Source organism: Cyprinodon variegatus, unplaced genomic scaffold (genome assembly GCF_000732505.1).
Source record: "Cyprinodon variegatus isolate N-32 unplaced genomic scaffold, C_variegatus-1.0 Scaffold443, whole genome shotgun sequence".
NCBI lineage: Eukaryota > Metazoa > Chordata > Actinopteri > Cyprinodontiformes > Cyprinodontidae > Cyprinodon > Cyprinodon variegatus.
In genome coordinates, this window is record NW_015150896.1 from 383,274 (window position 1) to 408,540 (window position 25,267).

The 25,267-nt window shown below is 42.6% G+C and overlaps 1 protein-coding gene across 3 annotated transcripts in view; it reads left to right on the forward strand.

The window, feature by feature from the left end:
- The first annotated feature begins 2,661 nt into the window (after positions 1-2,661).
- nrp2 (neuropilin 2) overlaps positions 2,662-25,267 on the forward strand; it is a 74,881-nt gene continuing 52,275 nt past the window's right edge. The window contains exons 1-3 of one of the 3 annotated variants that reach the window (XM_015388949.1): positions 2,662-3,166; positions 12,114-12,291; positions 23,254-23,435. In XM_015388949.1, coding sequence (XP_015244435.1) covers positions 3,091-3,166; positions 12,114-12,291; positions 23,254-23,435 — 436 coding nt within the window. In that variant the 5' untranslated portion in view covers positions 2,662-3,090. Of the gene's footprint in view, positions 3,167-11,615; positions 11,913-12,113; positions 12,292-23,253; positions 23,436-25,267 lie in introns of those variants that run through there. The other 2 variants (XM_015388950.1, XM_015388948.1) reach the window with 2 other exon arrangements.

Below are 25,267 nucleotides of genomic sequence, written 5' to 3' on the forward strand. Positions count from 1 at the left end.
ACATCCGTTCGACAGAACACACACTTCTGGCGCATAATCTGGCGAACATGGTTAATTCAAGCATAGGCAGAGTGGGTTATCCTTAGGCTGGAGATGGGCTTAAAGCTGCAAGAAAGCAGACATTTGATTCTAGTCAAGAAGGAGGTGAGGGGGGGGGGGGGGGGGTATAGTTGACCACAGATCCGTCCCACAAAATTCTATCAAGGGCATCCGGGGTCACTGTGCCAAAAACATGAAGAACACCAGTTTCCAATACTACAAAAGCATCGAGACTGATTCCTTCCATTGTGAGAGAACAGAGTAAAAGCTCCTGTAAAACAGTTGTTGCCTCAGAAGGATTCCCATGAGTCCTGACCATTAGGAATGTACCTAGCTGTTCCAAATAAAGATGCCAGCGAGGCTACATGCAGTCATTATACAGCCAGTCCACTACATTACAAGGTAATACAAGCCACAGGCAGGGCACATGGGCCGGCCGCTGCAGAGGCCTTTCTCAGCAGATTATTTTGGGCTCACTACTGTGTCATTACACGGCTTCCCCGCTCTGTATTTAGGCCTGCTGATTGCAGGGCTCAGATTGGGCTGGGCTGAGGTGAGCTCTCTCTCTGGTGGGTTGAGGGCCCCGACATTGGTTCGGTTGTTTGATGTGTTTTCCGTGGTGAAAGGGGACCATGTGCCATGTCCCCTCCCTTTCTCACTCTTTCGAAAATGCCTCACGAATGCATTTATACCCCCCATTTCGTCTTGTTATAAGGAATTTATGTGAAGAGTACTAAGAGTGCATTAATTAAAGAAGCAGCTAATTAGGCTATTGCTTAACAGGGTGAATCTGACCAATTAGATGGAGGAAAGCCACAAAAAGTTCCACTGAAACCTTGTCTGGATGCAGCAAACATGTCGAAAAAAGTGTGCTTTTTGGTGTTAATGCAAAAAAACCCAATCCCTTCTTGTCAATCTCAAGCGCGCTCTTAGTGACACATAAGCCCCATTTCACCTATCTCTCTGAAACTGATCCGTGCCGAGTTCGGACCGAACTTGGATCGGTTAACCGTGCCGAGCATTTACGACCGATTACATCACTCTAGTGTGGTTCTTGGCCTCCTAGTGGCGATCTATGGTACTACTGCTCTCTAGAGGGAATCAAGCAAATCAACATGGCAGCTCCCCTAACATTCAGGAAGTTTGGTTATAATTGTGATATTTTGTTGTTTGTGGACAGTCAGGCAAAGAAGGCAGCTTTTGGTGAGTTTACTTGACAGTGTCAGCTTTTGGAAAGTAGATACGACAAACAATAGTCTAATCAGGGCTTACAGATTACAGCGACAGACGTTGAGGTTAATCTCAATACTTAGAAGAATCATCACTGGAAATCATGTGGCACAGTAGGCAAGCTTGTATTTTTATGAATATTGGAAACTGTGCCGAGCCCTACTGATTAACTACTACTAGTTTAGCACGGTTCAGTTGTGTCTGGTGCGGTCCGGTTCAGTTTTGTGTGCCATTTACACTCAACAGTTATCTCGGTTACCGTGCTCGGACCGATCTAAGCAAGGTTTAAAAAAGTTTGTGTACATCGGGCTATAGTGGTGGCAGCCTAATGCTGTGGGGAGGTTACCTTCAGTAAAAAGCAGAAAACAAAAAGCACTGCTCAAAGTAAACGTTATAGCACAGACAGACCAACTAAAGATTCGTTTGCTTCAAATTATATGTATGTAACAAAATGGCCTAGTCAAAGTTTAAACCTAAATTTCCAAAAAAGAAACTATAAAGACAAGCAGAAACATTCACAGCTAAAAGATGGTTTATTGATAGACTTAGACTCAAGTTTTTACTCCTTCAGGGAAATTCTGCTTCCAGTAGCTTATATAGAGTACAAGGAGATAAACCAAAAATGTCATTAAAAATAAAAAATATGATAGACAATAAAGCACAAAAGAAAAAAAATGTAATGTCCTGGAATATTATTTATCGATTCACACAAAATATTTTTGTATTTATCAAACAAATACAAGTTCCATTTAATCTTCGTACACGCTGTGCCTATCTCCAGCTGTCTATGGGTGAGAGGCGGGGTACACCCTGGACAGGTCGCCAGTCCATCACAGGGCAACACAGAGACAAACAACCATTCACACACACTCACACCTAAGGGGGACTTGAGAAGCCAATTAACCTAACAATTATGTTTTTAGACTGTGGGAGGAAGCCGGAGTACCCGGAGAGAACCCACGCATGCTCTGGGAGAACATGCAAACTCCATGCAGAAAGACCCCAGGCCGGGAATCGAACCCAGAACCTTTTTGCTACCCACTGCTCCACTGAGCAGCAAGTTAAAAGTCTATTTCCATGAAATATGTTACGTTTCCAGCTGAGATAAAACAGCACCTGAAGAAGTTGGGGTCCCTTGTTTTACCATGACATGGATTTATCTCGGCATCATCTGTGCTAGTGTTCATATCAGTGGGATCTTTGGGGAGGCGTGCAGCGCTCTCTCTGTTTCTCTCTCTCCCCCAATAAACGGTGGATGTAGTGAGGAGGGGGATGAGGGGGTGTGTGTGTGGAGGCGGAGCCCGGCGCCGTGACTGTAACGCGATAGCTGCACGGCTCATAAGAGCGATCACTCACACACTCTGTACACACAGCTCGCAGGCAGGCAGGAGCAGGACGCACGGAGCGGAGCGGAGCGGAGCGGAGCGCAGGCTGGTGGAAGGAGCTGAAGCGGTGCAGCATGAACGCTCTGTCCGACTGGACTGATTCTTTTCTGTTAGTTTTCTTTATTCCTGTTTGATAGAATCTAGTTTTATTTGTTGAAACGCTGCATCTGAACATCGGGTCGCTGCTGGAGGGTTCAGATCGCAGCAGGAGAAGCGATCCTCGTGTGCGTAAAATACGCAGGGACTGCGGGGACGGAGACACCCCGGGAAGGGGAGCCTGTGGCGGAACTTTACGGAACTTTTCCTCCAAGACGGATGTTGGCTTTGGTGCTTTTCAGCATTTCTTGCACTGAGATCATCAAAGTGGAAACATCGGACAATTAACGCTTTATTTATTTATTTTTCATCCTTTTTTCTGTTTTTTTCCTGATCCAAAATGGATTTTCCTTTCCCGCTGATTGGATTTTTAATAACACTGTGCCATTTAGGATGTGGAGTCAGAGGACAGACCGGTGAGTTTCAGCTACTTATTGTTTTTTACGCATAGATCACCTTTAAATTTCTATTATTAGTATTTCATCCCTTCCAAAGAATTTGACAAAACATGATCTAATACAAAAGCCATGTTCCAAAATCCCGTTTGTAAATATAATGAGATGCACAAACGGTTCTGAATCTTTTATTCTAAGTTAAATCAAATAAAACATTTTTAGAGGTTATGTTTTCAGGGAGGCGAGGCAAATATTTACAGACTAATCAACTGAGATGGTTTGATAAATGAGAAAATAAGGAAACAATCACACCCCACGCGCTCTAAAGCCATCAGATAGGAATATTCCGGACACTTCCCGCACGGCTCCTTGTTTTTTCCTGGGTTTCTTCCGATTGATAATCAGGAATAAATAAAAACAACAGTTCGTTAGAATAAAACGCCCTTCCAATTAGGATTTGAAAGCCTGTTTTAGTGTGAGGGCTGGACTTGATCGAAACCTGCAATTTCCCCAAGATTGGGCTGCTGGTCAAGAACCTGCGCGTAATAGTAGGATCAGGGTCCTTATTAGGAAAAACTCTCTCTTTCCCAGCAGCTCCCGGTGTTTTTTCCAGGCTTCAATCAGGGGGGCTCACAGCTCTCAGTTTAATATTCAAAAAATGATGAGGATGCGGTCAGACCTGAGTCAGCTGGAGTCAGTTTTAGTTTAATACCCCCCAAAAAGTTCATCCATGTTCTCATTATCTCATTATGATATTTCCTTTTTTTCTGGAAATTTATTCCCCACAGCATAATGCTGCCACTACCAAGCTTTATCTTGGGTTTGAAGGCTCAGATTCTCATTCAACTTAAAGTATGAGAAGGATTTAGAAGAAAATTGATGCACAAATATCAAATTTCTTTCTGCAAAAAGTAGAAAAACCTCATATTACTATACAAGTTGTGACTTTATGTTTTAGTATAGACTACAGCAACAAACTTAAAAGATCTGGTGCTTTAAATGGTCAAAGTTGAGTGAAAAATCCCTTCTTCTATCCATCCGGAGCTCCTATTGTTTCTTTTTTCTTTCCAAATCTATATGAAGGCATAGCTTCCTGTTGTACCTACAACCTGAGCGCTCATTGCCGATCTATGATAGAATAAAGACAGGAGGTTGTAGTCAGGATTGGATGTAGGAGGATGTGAGCTCTCTGGCTAGACTCAGTCCTGGAGCTCTAACCTCACGACTTTTTTTTAAAGCATTGAAAACAGGCATACAGTACATACACTTCAAGGTTTTTAGGTCTGAAGAAAAGCACCAGTAATGCTCCCACTTAGTTTCTAGTGTTAGATTATCTGCACACATTACTGCAAGCAATCATTTGTACTGAATGTCATTTCCAGGAACAGCTTTGTGCTTTGCCCAAACATATATAAAAACAAATCTCATCGGTTAAAATAGAGGTGGGGCTAGATGTTGTTTTCAAATAGTTGCATAGCCTTTCCATCACCAAATCTAAACACATTGAAACTTAAGAAAGAGAGAGAATTTTCAAAATGTCCCTATTATTCCAAAAATCACTACTGCCCTGCTGAAGTAGAGCTCAGATAGTCCGAGGGTTCGTCATGCCTAGAAGTGATGCCACCAGCAGAATGACACATAATGTTCGCTCACTCATCCATAAAAGTCGGATTGCTCATACGGTTGGATGTAAACAGTTCCTTTAGCCTTTATAATCTAAAATCTAAACCAGTGTTGGTATGAAGTGGGTTTGGAGGGGATCAGGAGTGACTCATGATCCAAACATGACATTTTAAACCTCCTTGCTTCCTTTGGGTCCATCCTCTTCTTTTTAAAGCCTCTTGTTTGGAGCAGGAGTCAGCCCAACCATTTCTTCTGTAGGTGTATGTTTGTTGCACATGATCAGTGATCAGAGACAGATGTGGGTCTCTTGGCAGTCAGCGGGCAAGCAAGAAGCAGCAAGATCTCTCCCCCTCTTGCTCTCTCCTTCTCCTGCCAAGGCACTGCACCACATGTCCCTGCCTCAAGAGCCACATTACAGCCAGAGACTGACAGAGAGCAGAGTAGACAGGGGAGGCAATGGGAGAGCGTGCCGAGGGGACAGAAAGGAAGAAGAGAGCATGCGATTCACTAAACCGCAAGAAGCAACAAGCAGGAGGAGGGCTTGGGGAACAGACCAAGGGATGGGAGGGCGGGTTGTGCTTCAAAAAGAGGGGGACTTCAAAGCATGAAGGGGTCACAGAGTCAAAATGGCACTGGACAGAGGGAACAGATCACATTCAGGGTTACGAGGCGACACCACCTACCGGGGTCGATGCAGCTAATGTGGGGGAAAATCAGATGTGTGCAGGGAGGAGGAAGATAAAAAATAGGAATTCTGTTTCTGGCTTAGAACTGTTACCAAACCAAGGTTGCTGTATTCACATCACAAGTTCAGGCTTTTGATGGCAGACTCCTCAGAGGTTGTAGCAACTTTGTATATTTCCAGCGGGCTCTTTTTAAATGTTGTTGAGCAAACCGATGCTGGCCCGAGGCGTGTTGGATTGTCTCAAAGCTGAGAAGAAATCTAAATAGACGAAATCCATTATTGCATTTCTGTGCCTCTCTCTATCCAAAACAGAGATTTCCACTCTGCTTGTACTGTAATCACATTAGTTGGACTCAATGATACATGCATTAATTACTGCTTTCCATAAACATTAATATGCAAACCATTAAGCAGCTTATTTGCATGTTTATTGAGTGGGTGACTGTGCATCCTTTCCCTAGCTCTCTTCCAGAGGTTGATTTTTGTTTATTTAAGCTTTTATAACCGAATAAAGGGAATAATAGGAAGTTCTTTACAGAAATGACTAAATATCAACATTGATACGTTATTAGATGGATCATTCATGCAGTCTAAATAGAGTTTAACTAGTATTGTAGTTTATATTCTGGTACAACTTAAAGTAAGATATGCATGAACAGTCTGAGGAAGCCCTACAAGATGTAATTTAGTTTGTATGCCATACTTTGACTAGGCCACTCCAAATCCTTTATTGCATTTTATCTTATAAAGTAAACTCTTCAATGTATTATGGGATTATTGTCCTGCTGTATAATCCAAAATCTCTCGAGTTTAAGGACAAAAACCGATGCTTAAACATTCCCTCCTGGGATTTTCTATTAGAGCTGATTTTGCTGAATTCTATCTAAGATAGCAGGTCTTTGTGATGCAAATACATAAGAGGAACCCCGTACCATCATACTACCACCACTATGTTCGACTTCAGGGATAATGCTAAATGCTTGTTTTAAGGTAATATATAACAAGACACACATGATTTTCTGCTATTCCTATTGAATCTCTTCAGATTTGCCTACTTCGTGTTGTCGTATGGTTTCTACTGAATTTATTTCTTTATTCTTAAGGTCTGGATGAACCCAGGCTTTGGTATAACCACTGAAATTGAACTCAGAGTTTTAAAAAAATGGGGATGAATGCTATTATTTAAGAGGGTAAAAGAAAAAGAAGAAAAGCTTTCTGTTTGCATAATGCTTTTTGTATTTACTTAGGTTATCTTTATCTTTTTGTTTTATTGGAGACTGCGTGTTAAACTTGCCCAACTTAGATCCTCTTCCAGAGGGTGCAAGATATAGATAGTTTAATATTTTTAACAAAATTATCCAGCTTATTAAAAAGATTGAGGTGTCAGATATGTGAATGTTGCATTATATGTGTAATCATATCTGTTTTATTTAATTTCCTGTCATCCTGATTAGTTTGATGCTCATCTTCCTCTCTTTGCCCTTTTTTCATTCAGCCTTTGCATTTTGATCTGCTCGGCCTCGGCGTCAGCTGCAAAAAACAAGGTCACCCATTAGCATTCATAGCTGAAGACAAATGTAGCGCTTGGTTCGATACCAGTCAGGTATGGGTGTCACGGTCGGCTCACAAAGCTCCTGGAAACGTGTCGCCAAGCTCGGGGTGAAATTAAAAACAAGACCCTGATAAATAAAACAAAGCTTGCTCTTTCTGTTTGTCGCATTAACCGCATTGGGGGGGTCTTAACTGGAGCCCTGGGACCGGCTTAGAAAAGAAGCTGTAGGGGGTCAGCTTTGTCGAAAGCCAAATTGTTTTTGAATGGATTTTGAGCTGATTTAAACACAAGGGGTTTAAAGCAGGAGCAGCTGAGTTTAGAATTTAGAAAAACAGCTTTACTGAGAAGTGCAGTTTTTCGTTTTTTCAGCAGTCAGTTCCCCTGAAAGCTCGCACTTTGTAAGGTGGAGGGCCAACAAATTAACTGAAACTCACCACAGCGTATTACCTGATTCTTCACAGCTTTCCTTCGCTTGTGTCAGCTCTGCATTTTATTCCCCCCCCCCACCCAGATGGGAAGGAAAGCTTTTTGTGCAAAGTGCCTTATCCGTGCAATTTTGACTCACAGATTGCATAGAAGGACAAGAAGACAAGGTAGACCTCTGGATCAGAGCCCCCCCGCACTACCTCTTCCTGCAGAAACCAGCAGCCATCTGTTTTCCTCAATTGATCCATTGAAGCATTGATCAGGATGGCCAGCTCTGTGCATTTAGCTGATTAGCATGGGGCACTTATCCCGTTAGAGAGGGAGGAGGAAAGAGGATTTGGGGGTTTTATCTGCCGTTGATGAGGCTCTTGTTGTTTAAGATCTTCCTTTAAACTTATTTAGCGCTGTTTACCAAAATCATAAATGTTACATCCCTTTACTTTTACTGACTTTGGTGCAAAGTCGTACATGTGACGACTACTATCGCGTTGCTTGTGTTGCAGAAAACGCATCAGATGCAAGAAAACTAAGTGTTTATAGTGAACTTATTCATTTAGGGTAGGCTTCTTTCATAGTGGCTCTGCAAAAAAAAAACAACACATAATATATGGAAACATGTATTAGTATAAATTGCTCATTCTTCACTCTTCCTCCAGCCTCTGGAACCTTGACTTATCACTGAAAGTCAGCACATCTGGTTTAAAAGCCGGATGCAATCTTTCATATCCCATTCATCCTCCTTTAATATTTTGTTAAGGCAACAGTTTAAGGGATCCATAAAGATCCTCTGCTTTTGGTCCAGTCTGAATTAAGTGAGATTAAATCCAGACTTTTACTCCTGACTGAATGGATGAGCGCTGCCCACTCGGCCCTCTTCTTCCCTCTCTCATGGTGATAGCACATTTTAATTAAGGTGGTGGTGGGCTTGGGAGGGTACGGGCACGAGACGGCGGCAATGATGAAGGACTTTATCAGCCCTGCTCCTCTCTCTCGCAGCTTATCCCGGAGTGTGAAGCCATGCTTCCCTGATAAGGGGGGGCTAATAGGAATAAGAGCATGAATGTTCACGCACACAGACACAGCAGGACATGAGTGAAGACATGCAGACATATGCACATTTCTCCGATAACGGAGATAAAGAAATCATCCTGTCCAAGTGGATTGGGAGCGCCTCAAATGTGCACACATGAAAAGACTGAGTTAACTTATCTGTAAGAAATTAGTTTGGACAGCCGCTTTAGAAGCATAAACAAGTTAGCCATCCTGTTAGATTTTACTTTCATTCAGATGAGGACAGTAAACGTCACTGCTCTGGAGCGATAGGGTTTTGGTGGCTGCATGGAAGGGACATATGCAGCACGTGTGCGCACACGGAGACAGATGGACTTCTCTACAAGAGGAGACAGTGTAATTCATGAGGCTCGCTGACAGCTTCTGAGTGCTTGGCCACAAGTCGTTCCCACCAAAACACTCAAACGCACGCGTGTTACCAGAGTGCCTCTTTATGCTTACTTAGTGTAAAAGATGAACAAGAAATTAAAAGAGCAAGCACTCATCTATTGATATTTATCGTTGCTTGACCGCTAGCTAAAGATGCATTATGATGCCAAAACCAGTCGGATACTATTCTTAGTGAGGGTTTATTCTGCTATGACAGGGTTAGGAGTTTATAAGTGTCTTAATGATGAATCTCTGACTATTCTCTCTTACTTGAATATGTGCGGTCAGACTCTGATGTTGGTCAGGTCTCCAAAAAGTTTCCTCAAAGCTAGGTGCTTAAAACCGTCCAGAATGCCTTGCCAAGACAAGAGCGGTTCTCCAAATAATTTTCAACCCTTAACTGGTTCTTTGGTTTGCAAACAGGAAGATTATTTAATCAAAAACTACACTGCTTTGTACTCCAGTAGTGCTGCTTTACACCAGTGCATCCAAAGCTTTTGCATGGCTTGGATGCAGCTGTATGCAGTCTGTAAGGCTGCAGCTATTTGCTTGTCATCCAGCTTAGCACGGGCTCATCCTCCTCTCTGACCAGTCCCGTGTGGCGGAGTCGCCTCTGTTTAGTAAAAATGTGAGCGCAGAATAATGAGCTCTGATGAAATGTAATGTTTGGACTTGCAGCACAGTTGGTACCCTGCTGGAACCCACTGAACACAGAGGAACGACCTGTTCCTTAAGCAATGTTTGTAGAAGCCGTCTGCAAACCTTGGTGGATTTTATACAAGGTGATTGGAACAGGTTTTGTCAATATAGTGTATATTGTGGCAGTTTCATAGTTAGTGTGTGTGTGAGCCGACTGACAGAGGTTTCACAGAGGGGTCAGTGTCTACAGGGAGCCGCCACAGCGCAGGCATGTCTTAATGAGGCTCGTCAGGTTCTCTGCACCCACCTTACCCTCTGAATTTCTCCTTCCTCATCACCTTTTCCTCTCCACATCTGTCACTCACCCATCCTCTCCTATGCTCTCCCCCATCATAAATCAACCCTCCTCCCCTCTCCGATCAATCCCCGTCTCCCTTTTTCTGCCTCAATCCGTCTTTTATCCGTCTCTCCTTACTCATCTCCCTCTTCCTCCCTTTCATCCCCTCTCTCTCTCTTCTCTCCACTGTAATCCCTTTCTCTCCACTCTCCATCTTTCTCCCCACCTTCCTTGGAGGCCGTTCAATGGGCAGCTCAGACACAAAAAAAAAAAAAAGTGTTGAGGCTGCAGGATTTCTCCCCGAAGGGCTTAATCTGCTGAGGCTCTGTGCGCCGATAGCCTTCTGCACACCGTTCCCTCCATAGGCTTCTCAACAATGACCGTCTGTCTGCACAGTCACAGCAGATAAAGCCATGTCTGTGTGCACATGTGAGGCTTCCTGCCTGTCTCGGTCATTCTCTTTCCATTCCCACTATCTTTCTGAACATTTTCTGCTTGCTGATTTTCACCTGGTCCAGGTGATTGACATGCCCTCAAAGGTGCCATCAGTCGTGGGTGTGCATTTGAACGCGCAGCAGCAGCAGCAGCTGGGTGTGTGATTCAGCGTGCATTTGGAGCCGATCATCTCGCAGTGTGCTCCCACTTCTGTGGGTAGCCCGAGTCACACACTCGCATGAAATCACCGGCAGCTGCAAGGGGCTGATGCGCCAGCATGGGCGTCACTCCTCTCCGGTAACAAAGTAAGGAAGCCATAGCGGCTCTGTCAAATGTCAGCGAATCTTAAGTGTGCCTTTTAAGCACAATAGGCAGTGAAAATGTCAACACTTGAAGGGTCTATTACACTTCAAGCCTTTGGTGCCTTGTATTTTTCTTTTTTCCTTTTTCTTTTTCCCAACTGTTCACAGAAATCTTAAAGAAACAGGCAGAAAAAAAGAAAATAAAGTAATTCAACCTATTTATGTCAAGAGCAGAGTGGATTCAGAGGCTGAGTGGTTAAATCTAGAGGTAGGCGGCCGCATTTTTAAAGCAACTACAGTGTTTGACAATTAGTTCAAGAGCCAGGACTGCAACAATTTGCCTTCATTTCAAAGGGAGGAGAAAATGAGGGGAAAACATGTATAGAAAGCTTGAGCTTTATCAGGGAGAGTCTTATGGTAGATAGGGGTCATTAGGAGAGGAATATGGGGGGATAAGTGGCATGAAATGGGATCATAAAGGCAGGTCAGGAAGAAAGAGAGGATGATGGGTGGCTTTGAGATTGTAGAAAAAAAATGAAAAGTGGAATATATGTGTGAGGGGATAAATGGAGATCAGTATAGAAGAATGAATGAATGAATCAGCCATCTGTTGGCTCTCTTATGTATTAAAAGTCTGGTTGAGATGTAGCCTTACACCTTAACCCTCACTTTAAACATTAGCTACTTTTTGGTGCCAGATTAATTTTGTCTGATTTCTTGTTTTCCTTCCTTATCAAACCACTGAACAGCATCTGTATAATAATGTGGCGGTGTTTGAGTTCAATATAAAGTTCATTAGATTTACAGTTCCCACTGGAGCGTGCAGCCATATACACCGTTAGCTACAATAAAACCAGCTCCTACTGTTGTCATGGAGAAGATGTTCCCAGCTATAATAAATGCAATAAAGCATCCACCATGCACAGAAGCAAAGCGTCCTTTTGGAAGTGCAGAATGCTGGTTATACATGTTGCCTTTGTCGTGTGTGTGGGTTTATGTTTGTGGGAGATAAAGCCAAGAGTGAAAGCTGCTATGGCTGTCAGGGTGTGAGCATAGTGGGGTCTTTGTTGCAGCGTTAGCTTCTGGTTACAGAATGGGGTGACCCCGCTAGACGGCCCGTTAGTGTGCCACTTCCTCATCGAGCCGTCCGAGCGACGCTATTGGCAGGCTATTGTTCCTGGGAGAGAGCGATAGGATCGGGGAATGTGTCCTAATGTTTGCAGATTGGCTCGCTGGAGCAACAATTACACTTGGAGGAACGCTCCCTGAGGAGAAGGATGGAGATAAGAGGCTGGGCGTGGAAAGGCTGTGTTTCCTCACTTGTGTCTGTGGGTGTCTGGATATTCAACAAATGCATAATGTTTTATTGTTTTAATAGTGCATTGAAAGTCCACAATATAGTTTTTTTTTATTTCTTCAAAATGGAAGGCCTAAATTGTTTTTGTTCTGTTTGTATCGCACAGTGAAGATGGAAGGTTAACCTTTATGTTGACTCACCAGCATCTGTTTGTGCTCCCTCGCTCCTACAGATTCAGAATGTGGAGGTATCCTGGATGCCAGTAAGCCCGGTTACATCACCTCCCCTGGTTACCCTACGGAGTACCCCCCTCATCAGAACTGCCACTGGGTCATCCAAGCGCCCGAGCCTTCACAGCGCATCGTCCTCAACTTCAACCCTCACTTTGAGATCGAGAGGCTCGACTGCAAGTAAGATCAGGAGATATCTTCGCTCTAAAGTCCCTTTTCCTAAAGTTGGATTTCTCCTCTGCAAGTGGTCAGAATCACATGTATCTCAAGACATTTCCTTTAAAAGCTCCTTTTACTAAAAAGCAATTTATGTTGGAAGCTGATCTAAAATACTCCTTAAATGCACTGCAAAAAATATGAATCTAAGTAAGTAATTTTTTCCTTAAAAAAAGTGCATTTTTTCTGGAATTGAGGAGGTAAGTGAGATACTGGAACAAGGCAATTTACATTAAAATAAGAAAAAACAACTGCAGTCTCTTATTTCTTGTGCATAATATCTAATTATCTTATTTTAAAGGTAAAAATGCTCATTCAATTGGCAATTCATCTTATTTTAAATACTATATTTTTTACTGTTTTTGCAGAGTGCAGACTTTAAATGTTTAGATGTATAAAAAAGTACGGCAGGGTCTAGTTTTTAACATAGTTTCTGTTAAAATCTAAATGATTGACACCTTAAACCTGCACACATTGCACGAAACATGCAGCAATATCAGTTGCTATATTATCGCCTCTCTATGAAAACATCAGCACTTAAAGGCGGACTCCGGTTCAATCGAACCTTTTAAAGCCAATTTCCTCAAGTCCGACAGACAGTCTCTTAGAAAAAAAAAAATAAGAACATGAAGACTAGAGAGCAGAATGGCAGCTTTGTGACAACCAGTTCTAAAAGAGACCATTCCCCTGCAGAAACAATGAAATACAGAAGTCATGCTGAAAGAGACACACTTATTAAACTTGGACTTCTAAGTAAGTTACTTGCTCTTAAAATTGCTTTATTGAAAGCTTGATTCCAAACACAATCCTTTGTTTATTGAATTTAATCCTTTTATATTTGTGATGTTTTACTAATAAACTTTCCAGTTATCAGGATGTTCACTTGTAAAATTCCGATTCAAGAAAATAAAAGCATAAAACTAAACTCAATTACAGTATAAAATTCTGATTAATTGAGTCCAGTTAGTAAAAAAGTTATAAAAGACATAAAAAAAATTTAGATTATTTTAGTACTAGGACTAGAGATTATGCTAAAGCAATACAAGTTTCTCTGGTTATTTGGAGAGTTGGATAATGCTGCCCTTCCCCCACCTATTACTACAGAGAGATTGGTGTGATTGGAAAATTTCTGGAAATTAAACATATATACTAATCATGTGAATTATTACATTCTTAAAAATTTGAGCTACAGCTACAAGCAGTAAATGGATTAAAGAATGGCTACCTAAGCAAGGCCTTATGAGTTTTTTAGCTAATGTCAGGTTTTCACATGACAACGTGTGGTATGCTGAACGAATCCCTTTAGCATGCAGTGATTATGTGATGCATTTTGCATTTTTGTTTTAATTTTTTCACAAATTATGTGTAAAATCCAGGGTCATCAAAACCTCTTTAGACCCTCCTCATCATTTAGCCCATTTTGGGGTTCTTAAAGAACTCTCCTAACAAATCAGCAGATACAATTCTTTATTAAAGGGCATAGAAGTTACAGAAGAAAAAAGTATTTTAGAAAATGAAAATGTCTCTCATTCTAGCTGAGAAGAGGAATAAAGCAGTCAAATATCTCTTTGGGGCATTTTGGTCAATATCTGTTAAATGTACTTACATTCGGGGGAGCAAAATGGGGAAACTTTGAAGACTTTTTGATATTTTCGAGACTATAAACACTAGACGCCCCCTCTCTCCATCTGATAATCAAATACCAGTAGGCTTTTGAAATCTATGCAGCTGAATTTGGGCATGCAGGGCAGTTGGAGGGAAGAAAACCACAACGGGATCAAAGAGAAGAGTCATGGTGTATAGTGTGACCAGAGAAGAAGAATAAACAGGAAAAAAAATTAGAGAAAAGTAAATGAAACCCAGCTGTTTATCTGGATAAAGCCAAGCTGGTCAGTCTCCTGTATCTGAGATGTGAATAATCAAAAACATATGGCTTTGCATTGTCTTTGACCTCGAAGGAAATCACTGTCTCCTCCTCCTGATCCCATTTTAAACAACCAGGAGAATATTTCCCATCACACCCAGTTTTTGTTTGGATTCATTCTGCACAATGAACACAGGCTTCCTGATTATTTGCTTCCCTTGAAATTTAGCATCCAATAATCCCTGATGGCTGCTGTGGCATTGTTCTCTGACAAAGATGGCCGGGAGAACACTTTTACTGCCACAAGCACGTCAGTCGCTCCATCAGTAAAAGGGGCATGCTTAATGATTGTCAGCTCTTTTCATTCGGCTGTATCACATTGGAGCACTGAACTGAAAGTCTTGTTTTGATGCTGGCGCTTTGTGTTCTAAGATGTTTCTGTCGGCTCCCATCAGAAGGCAGAAATGGGATGTAATTATCTCTTTTGCCAATATGTTAACACCAGCGTTGCAGCGCAATTGGCGCAAACTCAACAGACTTCCAGCAGATAAGGAGTTTCTCACAGCCTGAAGTGGTGCGAGGCGGAGAGGAGCCTCTTTCCTCTCCACAGACAGTTTTATTGGGATCGTTTTTTTCCTTTTTCAACACTCGCCTGGAGGGTTGGAGGCCTCTGCCTGCCCTCTAACACACACTCCCACTCAGACGCCCTGCTTCCTGCGCGACTGCACTGAGGATGAGTTACTATGCATAGGTGGGTGGGGATTTTCAAGTGAGCAACACTGCCAGCATGTTGGTTCGCAAGATTAGCAGCTCTGCTCCCTGTTTTTCTGCATGCATCTACTACCATGAGAAATTCCCCTTAGAAAAACATTGAATCACAACAACATTTATCTACGCGTGACCTCTAGCTCTGCTCTACTGCAGTTAAAAAGAAGATGCGTTACTCCTTCCAGGCATTAAAATAACCACAGAGATATTTCTGTTCTCTTCATTCTGTGTAATGCTTTCTGCAAGGCTTGATATGAGCCTTGTAGCTCCTTTGCAGGTTCCTTTCCCTTTTTACTGCCTGTACGATTAGGCATGACGGTGTGAGCGGGCGACCAGAGAGCAGGCTTTTTGCATGTTTTCACGGTCCTCCATGAGGACAGCCAGTGGGCCACCTGAGGAGAGGAATGCTGATGATGATGGAAAAGTCATAAAGTTTGAATATAGATCCTTGCAAAAGTATTTGTGTTACGTTGACCGCAAACCTACAGCCAAAAACAGGGGAAAAAACATTTTGAAATTAACACCTAATAGTCCAGCATGCAATTTTATGTCATCCATAATAGCTGCAAACCTCCTTTAGCATCTTTCCTTATATTTATTTACAAAATAACTGACTTTAATTATGCTTTTTTATTAACCAGGGCATTGTAACATATTAATTTACTTTTATGTTGTTCTGCAAGAAGGTGGACCTTCAACTTGCTTCCAAGACTGTCCCAGCTTAACAGCATTCCCACAGCATGATGCTGCCACCTCCTTGTGTCATCGTGAGGGTATTACAATTAGTATTCGATTCATGAGTCTTTCACCATACTTGGCTAGTTGTGGGTAAGCCACAAACTCTACCATGCTGCTTTAGGTAGCTTTAAGCAGTACTTCTTTCTCTGAGATGTTGTTTTCTCTGCTTAAAGCCCGGATTTGTGTTGTGCATGATTAAAAGCCTACAAATTCAGCCTTGCCTTCAAAGAACAGCTGAATTTTTACAGACTCTAGTTGCTGATTAGTTGACAACTGAAAGTACGTTTTTTTTAGGGGTTCAGAAATGGAGAGGGAATGCCATTCCAAGCGGCAATATGTTTTGCTTCCTTAAAAACACATAGGCATGCCTAAAGATGTAGTATAAAAGTGCTCATCAGCCATCATAGCCCCTCCCAGGGCACTTTAGGCTCTCATAACAAGCAAGAAAAACCTGCTTGCTCAGCCCATGCATGTGCTCTGAATCCCCTGCCAGCTGGTGATTTCTCCACCGTCCGGTAGGTATAGGCAGTCAGCATTCGCACGCGGCCAAAGACCGCCGCTTTACTGCAGCAATCAAATCGGCAGCCTCGTGCAGGCGCTTCGTGTCTGAGGTGGCACTTTAATACAGGATTTCATTTCAGGGGGAGTCCGGCCATGTGCCAAATAGCTCTTACCTCCAGGCTGCCAGCCGATTGATGTGAACTAAATGTAATAAAGGCTAGATGAAATATCAGGCCCATATCTCTAATGCAATCTGCCATCACTGAGCCCCAGGATGCTACCTAGTGATATACCAGGAGCTGCTGAGGAAGGGAGAGAGAGCTCTAGGTGGAGACGATTCCTTCTTGTTTTCCTGTTTCTCTCCTGCTTCATTTCTATTTTCGTTCTTCCTCCTCTTTCAGTCTGTCTAGTTTCCTTTCCTCCCATTCCGTCTCTCCACTAGCCCAAGGAGAATCTGTTTTAATTTCGCACGGTCAAATTAAACAGTGAAACGGGCACAGATGCACTCGAGAAGATCATTTCTTCCACCTTTGAGGGTTTTATTTTCTCTTTTATTTGGTTATTTGTTATTGAACTCTGCCTGCGGGGATAAGGTTTTTATGATATAGCTTCATAACGTCAAATGCACACTCTCCCACGTACATAAAGCTGTTATTCCACACATTGCTTTCACATGACAGGTAGCTGCGTTTGTAGGATAGGGGGTGTTTCTTTGTACTGTATCGCTCTCCAACTGGTACCTAGAGGGGGATCGATCTCTGTATTCTGCTTGTAATGGGAAATCTATAGATGATCAGCAATTGCCTGAAGCAAAAGGTGGCCAGGAAGAGAAGGAGGAGCACAGTTCAGGGCGAAATGAGAGACAAATGAGTTCCAAAAGGTCACGGCTGAGGGGAGTTGTTCAGGATTGGATTTATCGATGTTTGGCACTTGGCCAACTTTTAGGACGAGATCACGGTCATCAACCTTCTGGAGTCATGGCGGTTTCAAGCAATGGATGATGATGATGATGAAATATCTGTGGAGATCAATCGGTCATGTTCCCACTGAGAAACTGAGCTTTGGATGAACATAAGAAATGTTTAGTTCCATTCATCCATCGTCTGCCATTTACCCAAGATCTGTTCCTTTGGGCAGCAGGTCCAGAGAAACAGAGGCATCTCTCTGCCAGGCGAAAATATCTACAGTACACCAAGGTCTCCTCCCTGTGCGCATTAAACCTTTGTCTAACAGCCATTCCAGTCTGAGCTCCATTAAGGTGACAGAGCTCCTTACCTCACCTGAAAGGTCAGTTCCAACTTTGCATCTTACAGTTGTGGTCACAACCCATTTCTTTACCTTGACAGACCAAAACAGCACATGCACGACTATAAAAGCCCAATACATCTATTCATCTCCAGCCCCTTCCTCCAATCATTCACGAACAAGACACCTAGAAACTTGAACTCCTCCACCTGAGGCAGAGGCTGACCCCCCAGCCATCAGGGTCATTGAGCATTTGCAATTGCAAATTTCCTACTAAGCCTCCTAGTGTTTGTAGGAATTTGAAAATCGTTTTCAGACATACGTGTTTATCAGAACTTTACCCATCAAGGGTCTCAGGCGTTTAAAGCTGCAGAGTTTCAGATCAATGCTGCACTGGCCCTTAGATGGTATGCGGTCCGCGGTTTGGCCCCTCCGTCATCTGTAAGTATGAATTAGTGATAGGAGGCAGACGAAAGGCAGTGAAGCATTAGGACACGAGAAAGAGAAGTACAGTTTGTTTTGGGGCTAGATTGAAGATGGCAGGCCCTGTAGATCTGCTGGGACTTGGCTCGCAGCATCTTTTTAATATTTCATAGGCACTTACAGTTTATTAGAGTCCCCTCAGAGGATGGGAGAGAGTTGGGCTGGTGGAGTATCTCGCCCCCCCACCTCGCTTCTTTTCTGCTTCTGTGCATCGTCGGACAAGGAAGGGACAGTCGACAGACTCTTCTTTGTCTAACACATTGGGATTTGGTGAGCTTCTGTGCTCAGAGTGAAAAATTAGAAGAAAATAAAACGTGATAGAGCGGAGAGGGGAAAATCATCTCAGCTGAAACCCCAAGTGTCTGAATCCAGCCAAGTTTGGTTTGCAGAATATCCAGAAACAGCTGTTGCTGCATTATCTGCAAAAACAAAATAAATCAGACAACCAACGCTCAGCCGCAACCAAACTGCTTTAATCTTACACTATGATTTGTTGTTCCCTTTGAAAATACTTTCAAGAGAGTTTTGAAAAACGGATCTTGGTTGATTTGATGAAATCCAAAAGAGCAACAGGAAATGTCCAAGTAAAATGAACAGATCATAAACACAGATGAGTTTTTATTCGACTTGTAAGGTCCCAAAGGCTGTAAAGGGGACATGAAATTGTGCACACATATGGTCTGATGATACTAGACTTCTGTTTGGCTGCAATGAGGTACTATCAGCTGGAGGAAATGTCCCTGGTCGCTGGCAAACAGCAAAGGTGTGAAAGGCAATTAGTTGCTTTGACGCAGGGGCGCTGTGATATATGAGAGCCGAAGAAGAGAAGACATGTCTGGACCGGTGCAGAATTACTGGCCCCTGAGGGGTTTTAGTTTCCTTAACCTCTCTCCCTCTGTTCCAGCAACTCCCTAAAGGGGAAAAGATGGAGGGTGAAGCGGCTGCCTTATTATGGCTCCCTCAACATGGGGTCGGTCAAGAAGACCCCAGACAGGCTACCAGACAGATGATGGGAATGGATGGTGGTATCTGACAGAATGGGCGGAGTTTGGTCCAAAACAAGCCCTAATGGAACCCGGACCTCTCTGCTCAAATGCTATATCATGCGGGTCTTCCTAGGTCTTCGTGTAAAGGCGATTTGCGTGCAACGTCCTGGAATGTGTTTAAGTGTGCGTCTGAGAGAGGTAGACAGTGGGCTCTCGCACGTCAGGCCTTCATACATGTATTCAACAGAGCCTAGGGAGAGGCTGAGTGAACAGGTCAATAATCACATCTGAGGAACACTCACTCGCTGACGCTAATCCACAACAGGAGAGAGGGAGAGACAGAAAGAAGGATAAAGACCCACTCCAAAATCAATTAAAACCTAATTAGGCTCTCAGCTCTTTCACGGGCCTTTTATCCCTGGTGTTGGAGATACGCTGCTCAGTGTATGCGTGCGTGCCCGTGTTTGCGCGCATCTCCACTTTGTGTACTTGTTTGCATGAATGTCTGTGTGCTTGTTGGCGCGTTCTTGGATCTTGTTTTCCCCAAGCATGTGTCAGTTACAGCCTTAAGCATTAGGGATAGCAGTGGCTCTCCCAGACTCACTGTGGGAGCCTGGCACTAAAGCCTCTACGATCGCCTCTGTAATGCAGGATTACAAGCAGGACATGTATAAGAGTATTGGAAAACAGCTTCTTTAGCCACAAGCGTTAGTGCTACTCAGACCCGAACTTCAAATCCTGAAACTGTCTGTGACATGAGGGCTTAACCACATCTCATCAGGATTATAACCTGCTTGTTTATTACAATGCAAGGACAAACAAATTGGTTTGATGCATCTTGTTGCTCCTGTTGTCCGAATCAGCTGCGCATTTCTTTGAATCATTCTTGCTTTGCACCTTTGCATTCAAACCACGCCAATTTAACCTCTCTGTCTCTTATATTCCAATATAATATTTTGTATTTTGTATATATATATTTTTGCTTTCTTCACATTTTCTTAAGCATTTCCGGCTTATTTCAGCCATTTAGTGTTTTATTCCTCACCTTTGCATGTGCCACTCTGACCCAGATTATTGTGCTGGGATTATCCCTCGATCAGCAGTCTTAGTCTGAATGCTCAGCATTGGAGTCGATGCACTGCAGGAATGAGATAGCTAAAATAAAAAGAAGCTTAGTGACTCTTCTTAATCCAGGTTTTATTTCAAGCTGGCACTACAAAAGCCATCTTAGTGCTCAGATGCCACAAGCAGCCACAGGCTTGAGCTGATTGCAATGTCTCAGCATACCCTGAATGCCTTTCATTTTAAAGTAACAGCAAGAACATCATCAAAGATACTGACTTTAAATATGTGTTCAAATCCAGAAATGCCTGTAATGCTTTGTCAGCACCAAACAGCTCATCACACTAATTAGCGAGATAACGGCGACCCGGTTGTTCCTTGACAGCTTTGTCACATGAACTAATTCAGACAAGTGTGTTTGGATGTCTGCACATTCGGAGGGTGCTCGCAGTTAGCTGCAAGGCTCCTGCAGCGATGCAGTTAGCAACACGAGGAAACACAACATGTGGACTGAGGAGACACTTTTAGCAAGAAAGGGGATGATACTATTGGGACCAAATGGAGAGAAATTGATTAGCTCGTGCTGCACGAAGCACAAACATACTAATTTACTGGAAACACATGGTTAAGAAAAAAATAAGAGGAAGAGTGAGTCTAATAGTCTGTGAAAAGTGTATAATTACTCCAATAAATTATATGAGCCTTACTTTAAACAGCACTTAAGCACTAGGCTACCCCTAAACAGAAATTAAAACATTTCAACACATTCGAAATCTGACCGAACCCTAAAATTATTATGCTAAGAACGGCTATTCCAAAACATTATGTGGTGCCATCTAAATAACAGCAAAGATACAAAACTGAATGGACCAAGATTAAGGCCTAAAACCCATTACTTTGAGAAAGCTGATTTTTGTTTAGAAAGTTATACAAAAAATCCATATATATCTCCTTCTGGCTGCTTATTAAGAGGCTGCTCTGCAAGAGCTGATCAAGACTGACTGCATCAATCTTAGGTAGCTGCACCACCACTTAGTTTCGATCCAGCCAAACTTTTTACAGTTTTTTTTTAATTATCTGAATATCTTATTTCTCCCTATAACATACTGAAACCATTAACGTTTTTCTTGAGTTGCCGTGTAGGGATGAAGGTGACAAACAGAAATGTTGTGACACTTGAAAGAAGATCCCCATCATACATACTGACTGTATTTGTAGCAATCTGATTTCTTTAAAACATTATGCTATGAAAAAAGGGTCTGTAGAAAGACCCTCTAGTTAAAAGGGAGATGTAGCATTCACACAAGAATTTAGAGACCGCTCGATAATAGCCAGATTTATAAAACCAAACCAGTCAGAATAAAATCAACAAATCCACTTGATGCGGTTTGGGAGTGTTGGCCTAGTGGTTAGAGCAGTGCGCTTGTACTCTGAGAAGGTTGCAAGTAACTGGTTTGAACCCTACAGCCTGCACTCTGGGTCCTTGAGCAACACCCTTAGCCCCACAATGCTCCCTGTGCGATGCACAGTGGCAGCCCAAGGGGACGGGTTAAATGCAGAGGTAAATTTCTCCAATGTGAGACCAATCATTTCACTTATTATTTTGCACGGTTGCCGTTTTGCTCAAACTCTGTTCCATTTCACAATTACAAATTGCATGATTTGTGATTATGCAATTACATTATACAAATTGCATAATATTTATATGCAATTCTATTTCCCCAGAGAGAATGTGGTTTACATCGCTACCTTCTCCTTTCTAGTTTCACTCATAACATTTCCATCAAATTGCAATGATGGAACCAAGTTGAACTTATGGTCCATCTTTGTCAGACACTCAAGAGGAGAAGCTTTATGGAATTGAAAAGTGTTCTGCAAGAATCCATTGTCTTCAATGCCTTCTCTTCCCTGACTTATGACATCATAAGTCAGACCAGAAGCCTAATCAAATTCAATTAGTTATGCTCAGTTTTAGTAAAAATAAAAAAATAAAAAACAGAAACTGCAGCGTTTGTCTTTAGAGAACAAAATCCAGAGTCCAGCACGTCAAAGACAAGGACAAGATCTGGCGAAAATGATGCAAGTTCCAAGTAGACACCGAGACATGGGAAAGATGGTGTTTAGATCTACAACGGCAGGAAATCTAACAAGAGAGTCCCCTAATGTCAGAAAGTTAAATGCTTCTCAACTTCAACGAATTCAATATCCAATATAATGCAGGGCATATCAAAATTTAGTAAAGTCGCAGGATCATATTTTATTAGTACACATAATGTACACAATCTCTATCTGTGTAGCTTCATAAAGCGAATCCCTTTTTTAAGCCATGCAATAACAACCAAGTAGGCTATTTGTCTCAGATTAGTTTTTTTTAATCAGATATTAATAAACACCTCATCTACATAACAGCGAAAACATTTCTTGTTTATGCTTTTTCTAAATCTGTGCATAGCAGAGGTTAATTAGGTGCAACAGGAACAGAGCGTTCTCTTTGAAGTATCAGAGTCCAACATGAACCAGCTCACCATGTTTTTTCAATCAGTGATGCTGATACACAGGAATGGTGCACAGAGCTATGAGCTAATTCAGGATTAGCCAGGTGCACTCTCTCGCTCTGTCTGTTTTTCTCTCACACACACACACTGAGCTGACAGTAAAGAATCTGTTCTGTCATTCAGGGTCAGTTGGTCAGTTAGAGTTCAGCGAAGAGCTGAGAGAACAAAGTATGTGGAAGCTAATGAAGATAGAGGCAGTTGTGGGCTCTAACCCTGCCTGCGTCTGATGCCCTCACCTCTTGTTTTTTTCAGGAGCCTCAACCATCTATCTTTACTCCTCTTATTACTGAATTTATCCAGCTGTCTGTTTTGCCTGCATCCTCCGCCTCGCCGTTGATAGACACGCACTAAATATGTGCCCTGTTTGAAATACAGCCCTCCCTCCATTTTCTTTCCTGTGATCCAATATTCAGGGATTTGGGGATTGTTCGCCCCGAGCTGTCATCAAAGAGATCTGAGCGTGCCGTCCCGAGCAAAACTGGGTCAGAAGAGCTACATTTATTGAATCCATCTGTTGGGAGACAACACAGTTTATTTCTCCTTTTTGATTGGTTGTTTTCCTCAATTCGGAGATTCTTTCCTGAAACACGTCTAGCTGGTTGCAAAACTCTTTTTGTTCTTTAAATCTTCTCAATCGTGCCATAAAGTAAAGATTTCCTTTCAATCAACAGACCGGGAGGGAGTTATTAAAAATAAATGTTTTCGCTCTCTTGTCATGGCTCAGGTACGACTTCATAGAAATCCGTGATGGGACTTCGGATACAGCTGACGTTTTGGGACGACACTGCAGCAACATCGCACCGCCGCCCATCATCTCGTCCGGATCCTCGATCCAGATCCGATTCGTCTCGGACTACGCCCATCAGGGTGCCGGTTTCTCTCTGCGCTACGAGATCTTCAAAACAGGTGAGAACTTAGCTCAGTGATTTTAAGCTTATGCTCCAAAACCTGGACTTCCTCATCATAATACCTTAATTTACACCAGCAGAAGCAAAAAATATATAGTTAGATGAGAAAAGAAAAGAAAGAAGAGGCACTATAAAGAATGAAAGGAATGCTCCTTAATTGGGGCAGGATCCCCTTCCTCTTGGAAGATGAAGGAAGGCTTTTGTGGGATGATGGAGAGAGCTCTGGGGTAACTCTGGAGTCAGAATGAAAGGTTAAAGGTTTATAGGTAACAGCCTGAAGCCAGGAGATTGATGGGGATGAGTTTGAGCCAAAATGGAATGCTCTCAAAGTGGGAAAAGTGCATGCAAGGTTGGAGCAGATTTGTTTTGGCGTTTGAGTGTTTTTTCTAGTAGCCATAGTGACAGAGGAGGTCAAACGGTCTTTAGAGGAGGAAAATTTATGTTCAAGCCTGTTCATCAGCACATTTTGTTTTGCTTCAGGTAGCTCCTGAATCAATTCACCTCAACATGTGTCTTAGTTTAAGCACAGAAGAGAGCAAAATTGACTAAGCATTACCTTTATCAGGTTATAACCTCCGACTTTAAAAAAACGACTCATGTTTGTGTCAAACGACTGTGACCCAGATTTGTCATTCAGCTCCGTTACCTCGATCCCCAATGATGTTTTTAGCTCAGATTGCATCTGTCTCACAGACATACCCACAGACTCGGTTAGAAGAAGGATGCCGGGTGGGGGATGCGGTTGCCATAGGTTTAATAAGATCTTGCTCACATTTCTGGGGCTATAAGAGATATTGTCAGTGTGCAAGCACATGTAGGCGTGTGTGGGTGGTTCTGCTCAGCTCGTCGTGTGAGAATCCGCCTGTATATGTGGAGGTGGCGTGATAGCTGTGCATGAGAGACAGGAAAAACAACCGAGACAAGGGGACGGTTGGGGAAACGTTGGGCAGGCTGACGAGGAATGAGCACGTCAGAGGGAGAAAATGTATTCAGGATGTGTGATTGAGGCCAAGTGTTAATTACAGCATCTCCACTTCCTGCACCCTCTTGCTCATCACGGCTGTTTGTCTTTCTGTGGCAGGCCTGGGTCGGGGGGGTTTCTTCTGAGCAGCTCACAGCTTCTGCTGGGTGTGTTTAAAAAGCACAGCAGAAACATCAGAAAGATTAAAATAAGATAAAAAAAAAAAGCAGCTTACAAATAATCATCATTAAAAGATAACCCAAACCAACCTGTAGTATGTGAAAGAGTCGGTGCGTGGTAAGCCTTGGCCTAATTGGTGGTTTAGGATGACTCAGGTTCTGCTTCCTTTGGGAAACTGAGGAAGTCTGAAACTCCTCTTCATTCGGTTATTTTTCCTCAGCTTTGGTTTTGGCCCTCAAACTTTACCTTGCATGCTCCGCCTCTTTCTTATAGCAGAATAGAGATCATCACCGATCTTTTACATCAGGGCGTTGATTCCGGAGATCCTAAAACCTGCTTCATGTTGTCAGACAAGTCCTGTTTTAGAGATTTGTTGATCAACATGTCCCGCAGTAATCAAGCCGGCTAGATTTGAACGATCGACACCTGCCATTTTGTATTTCATTAGAATATCTTCGTTAAGCGGGAAAAAAATACATAAACAGATTAAATGTGTAAAAGGGAACAAAATGGAGGAAAATAAGCTTCTCATGGTCGCTTTAGTGATTGGATTTCGTTAGCCGAGCTGAAACACCCTTAGGTTGATTACTTCAAACGCAGACCTGTGTGTTCAGTATTATGGTTGTGTTTACGGGTCTGTATGTGTTTTTAAAGGGTGCGTCCAGAGATGGATATCAGGGCTAACAGTG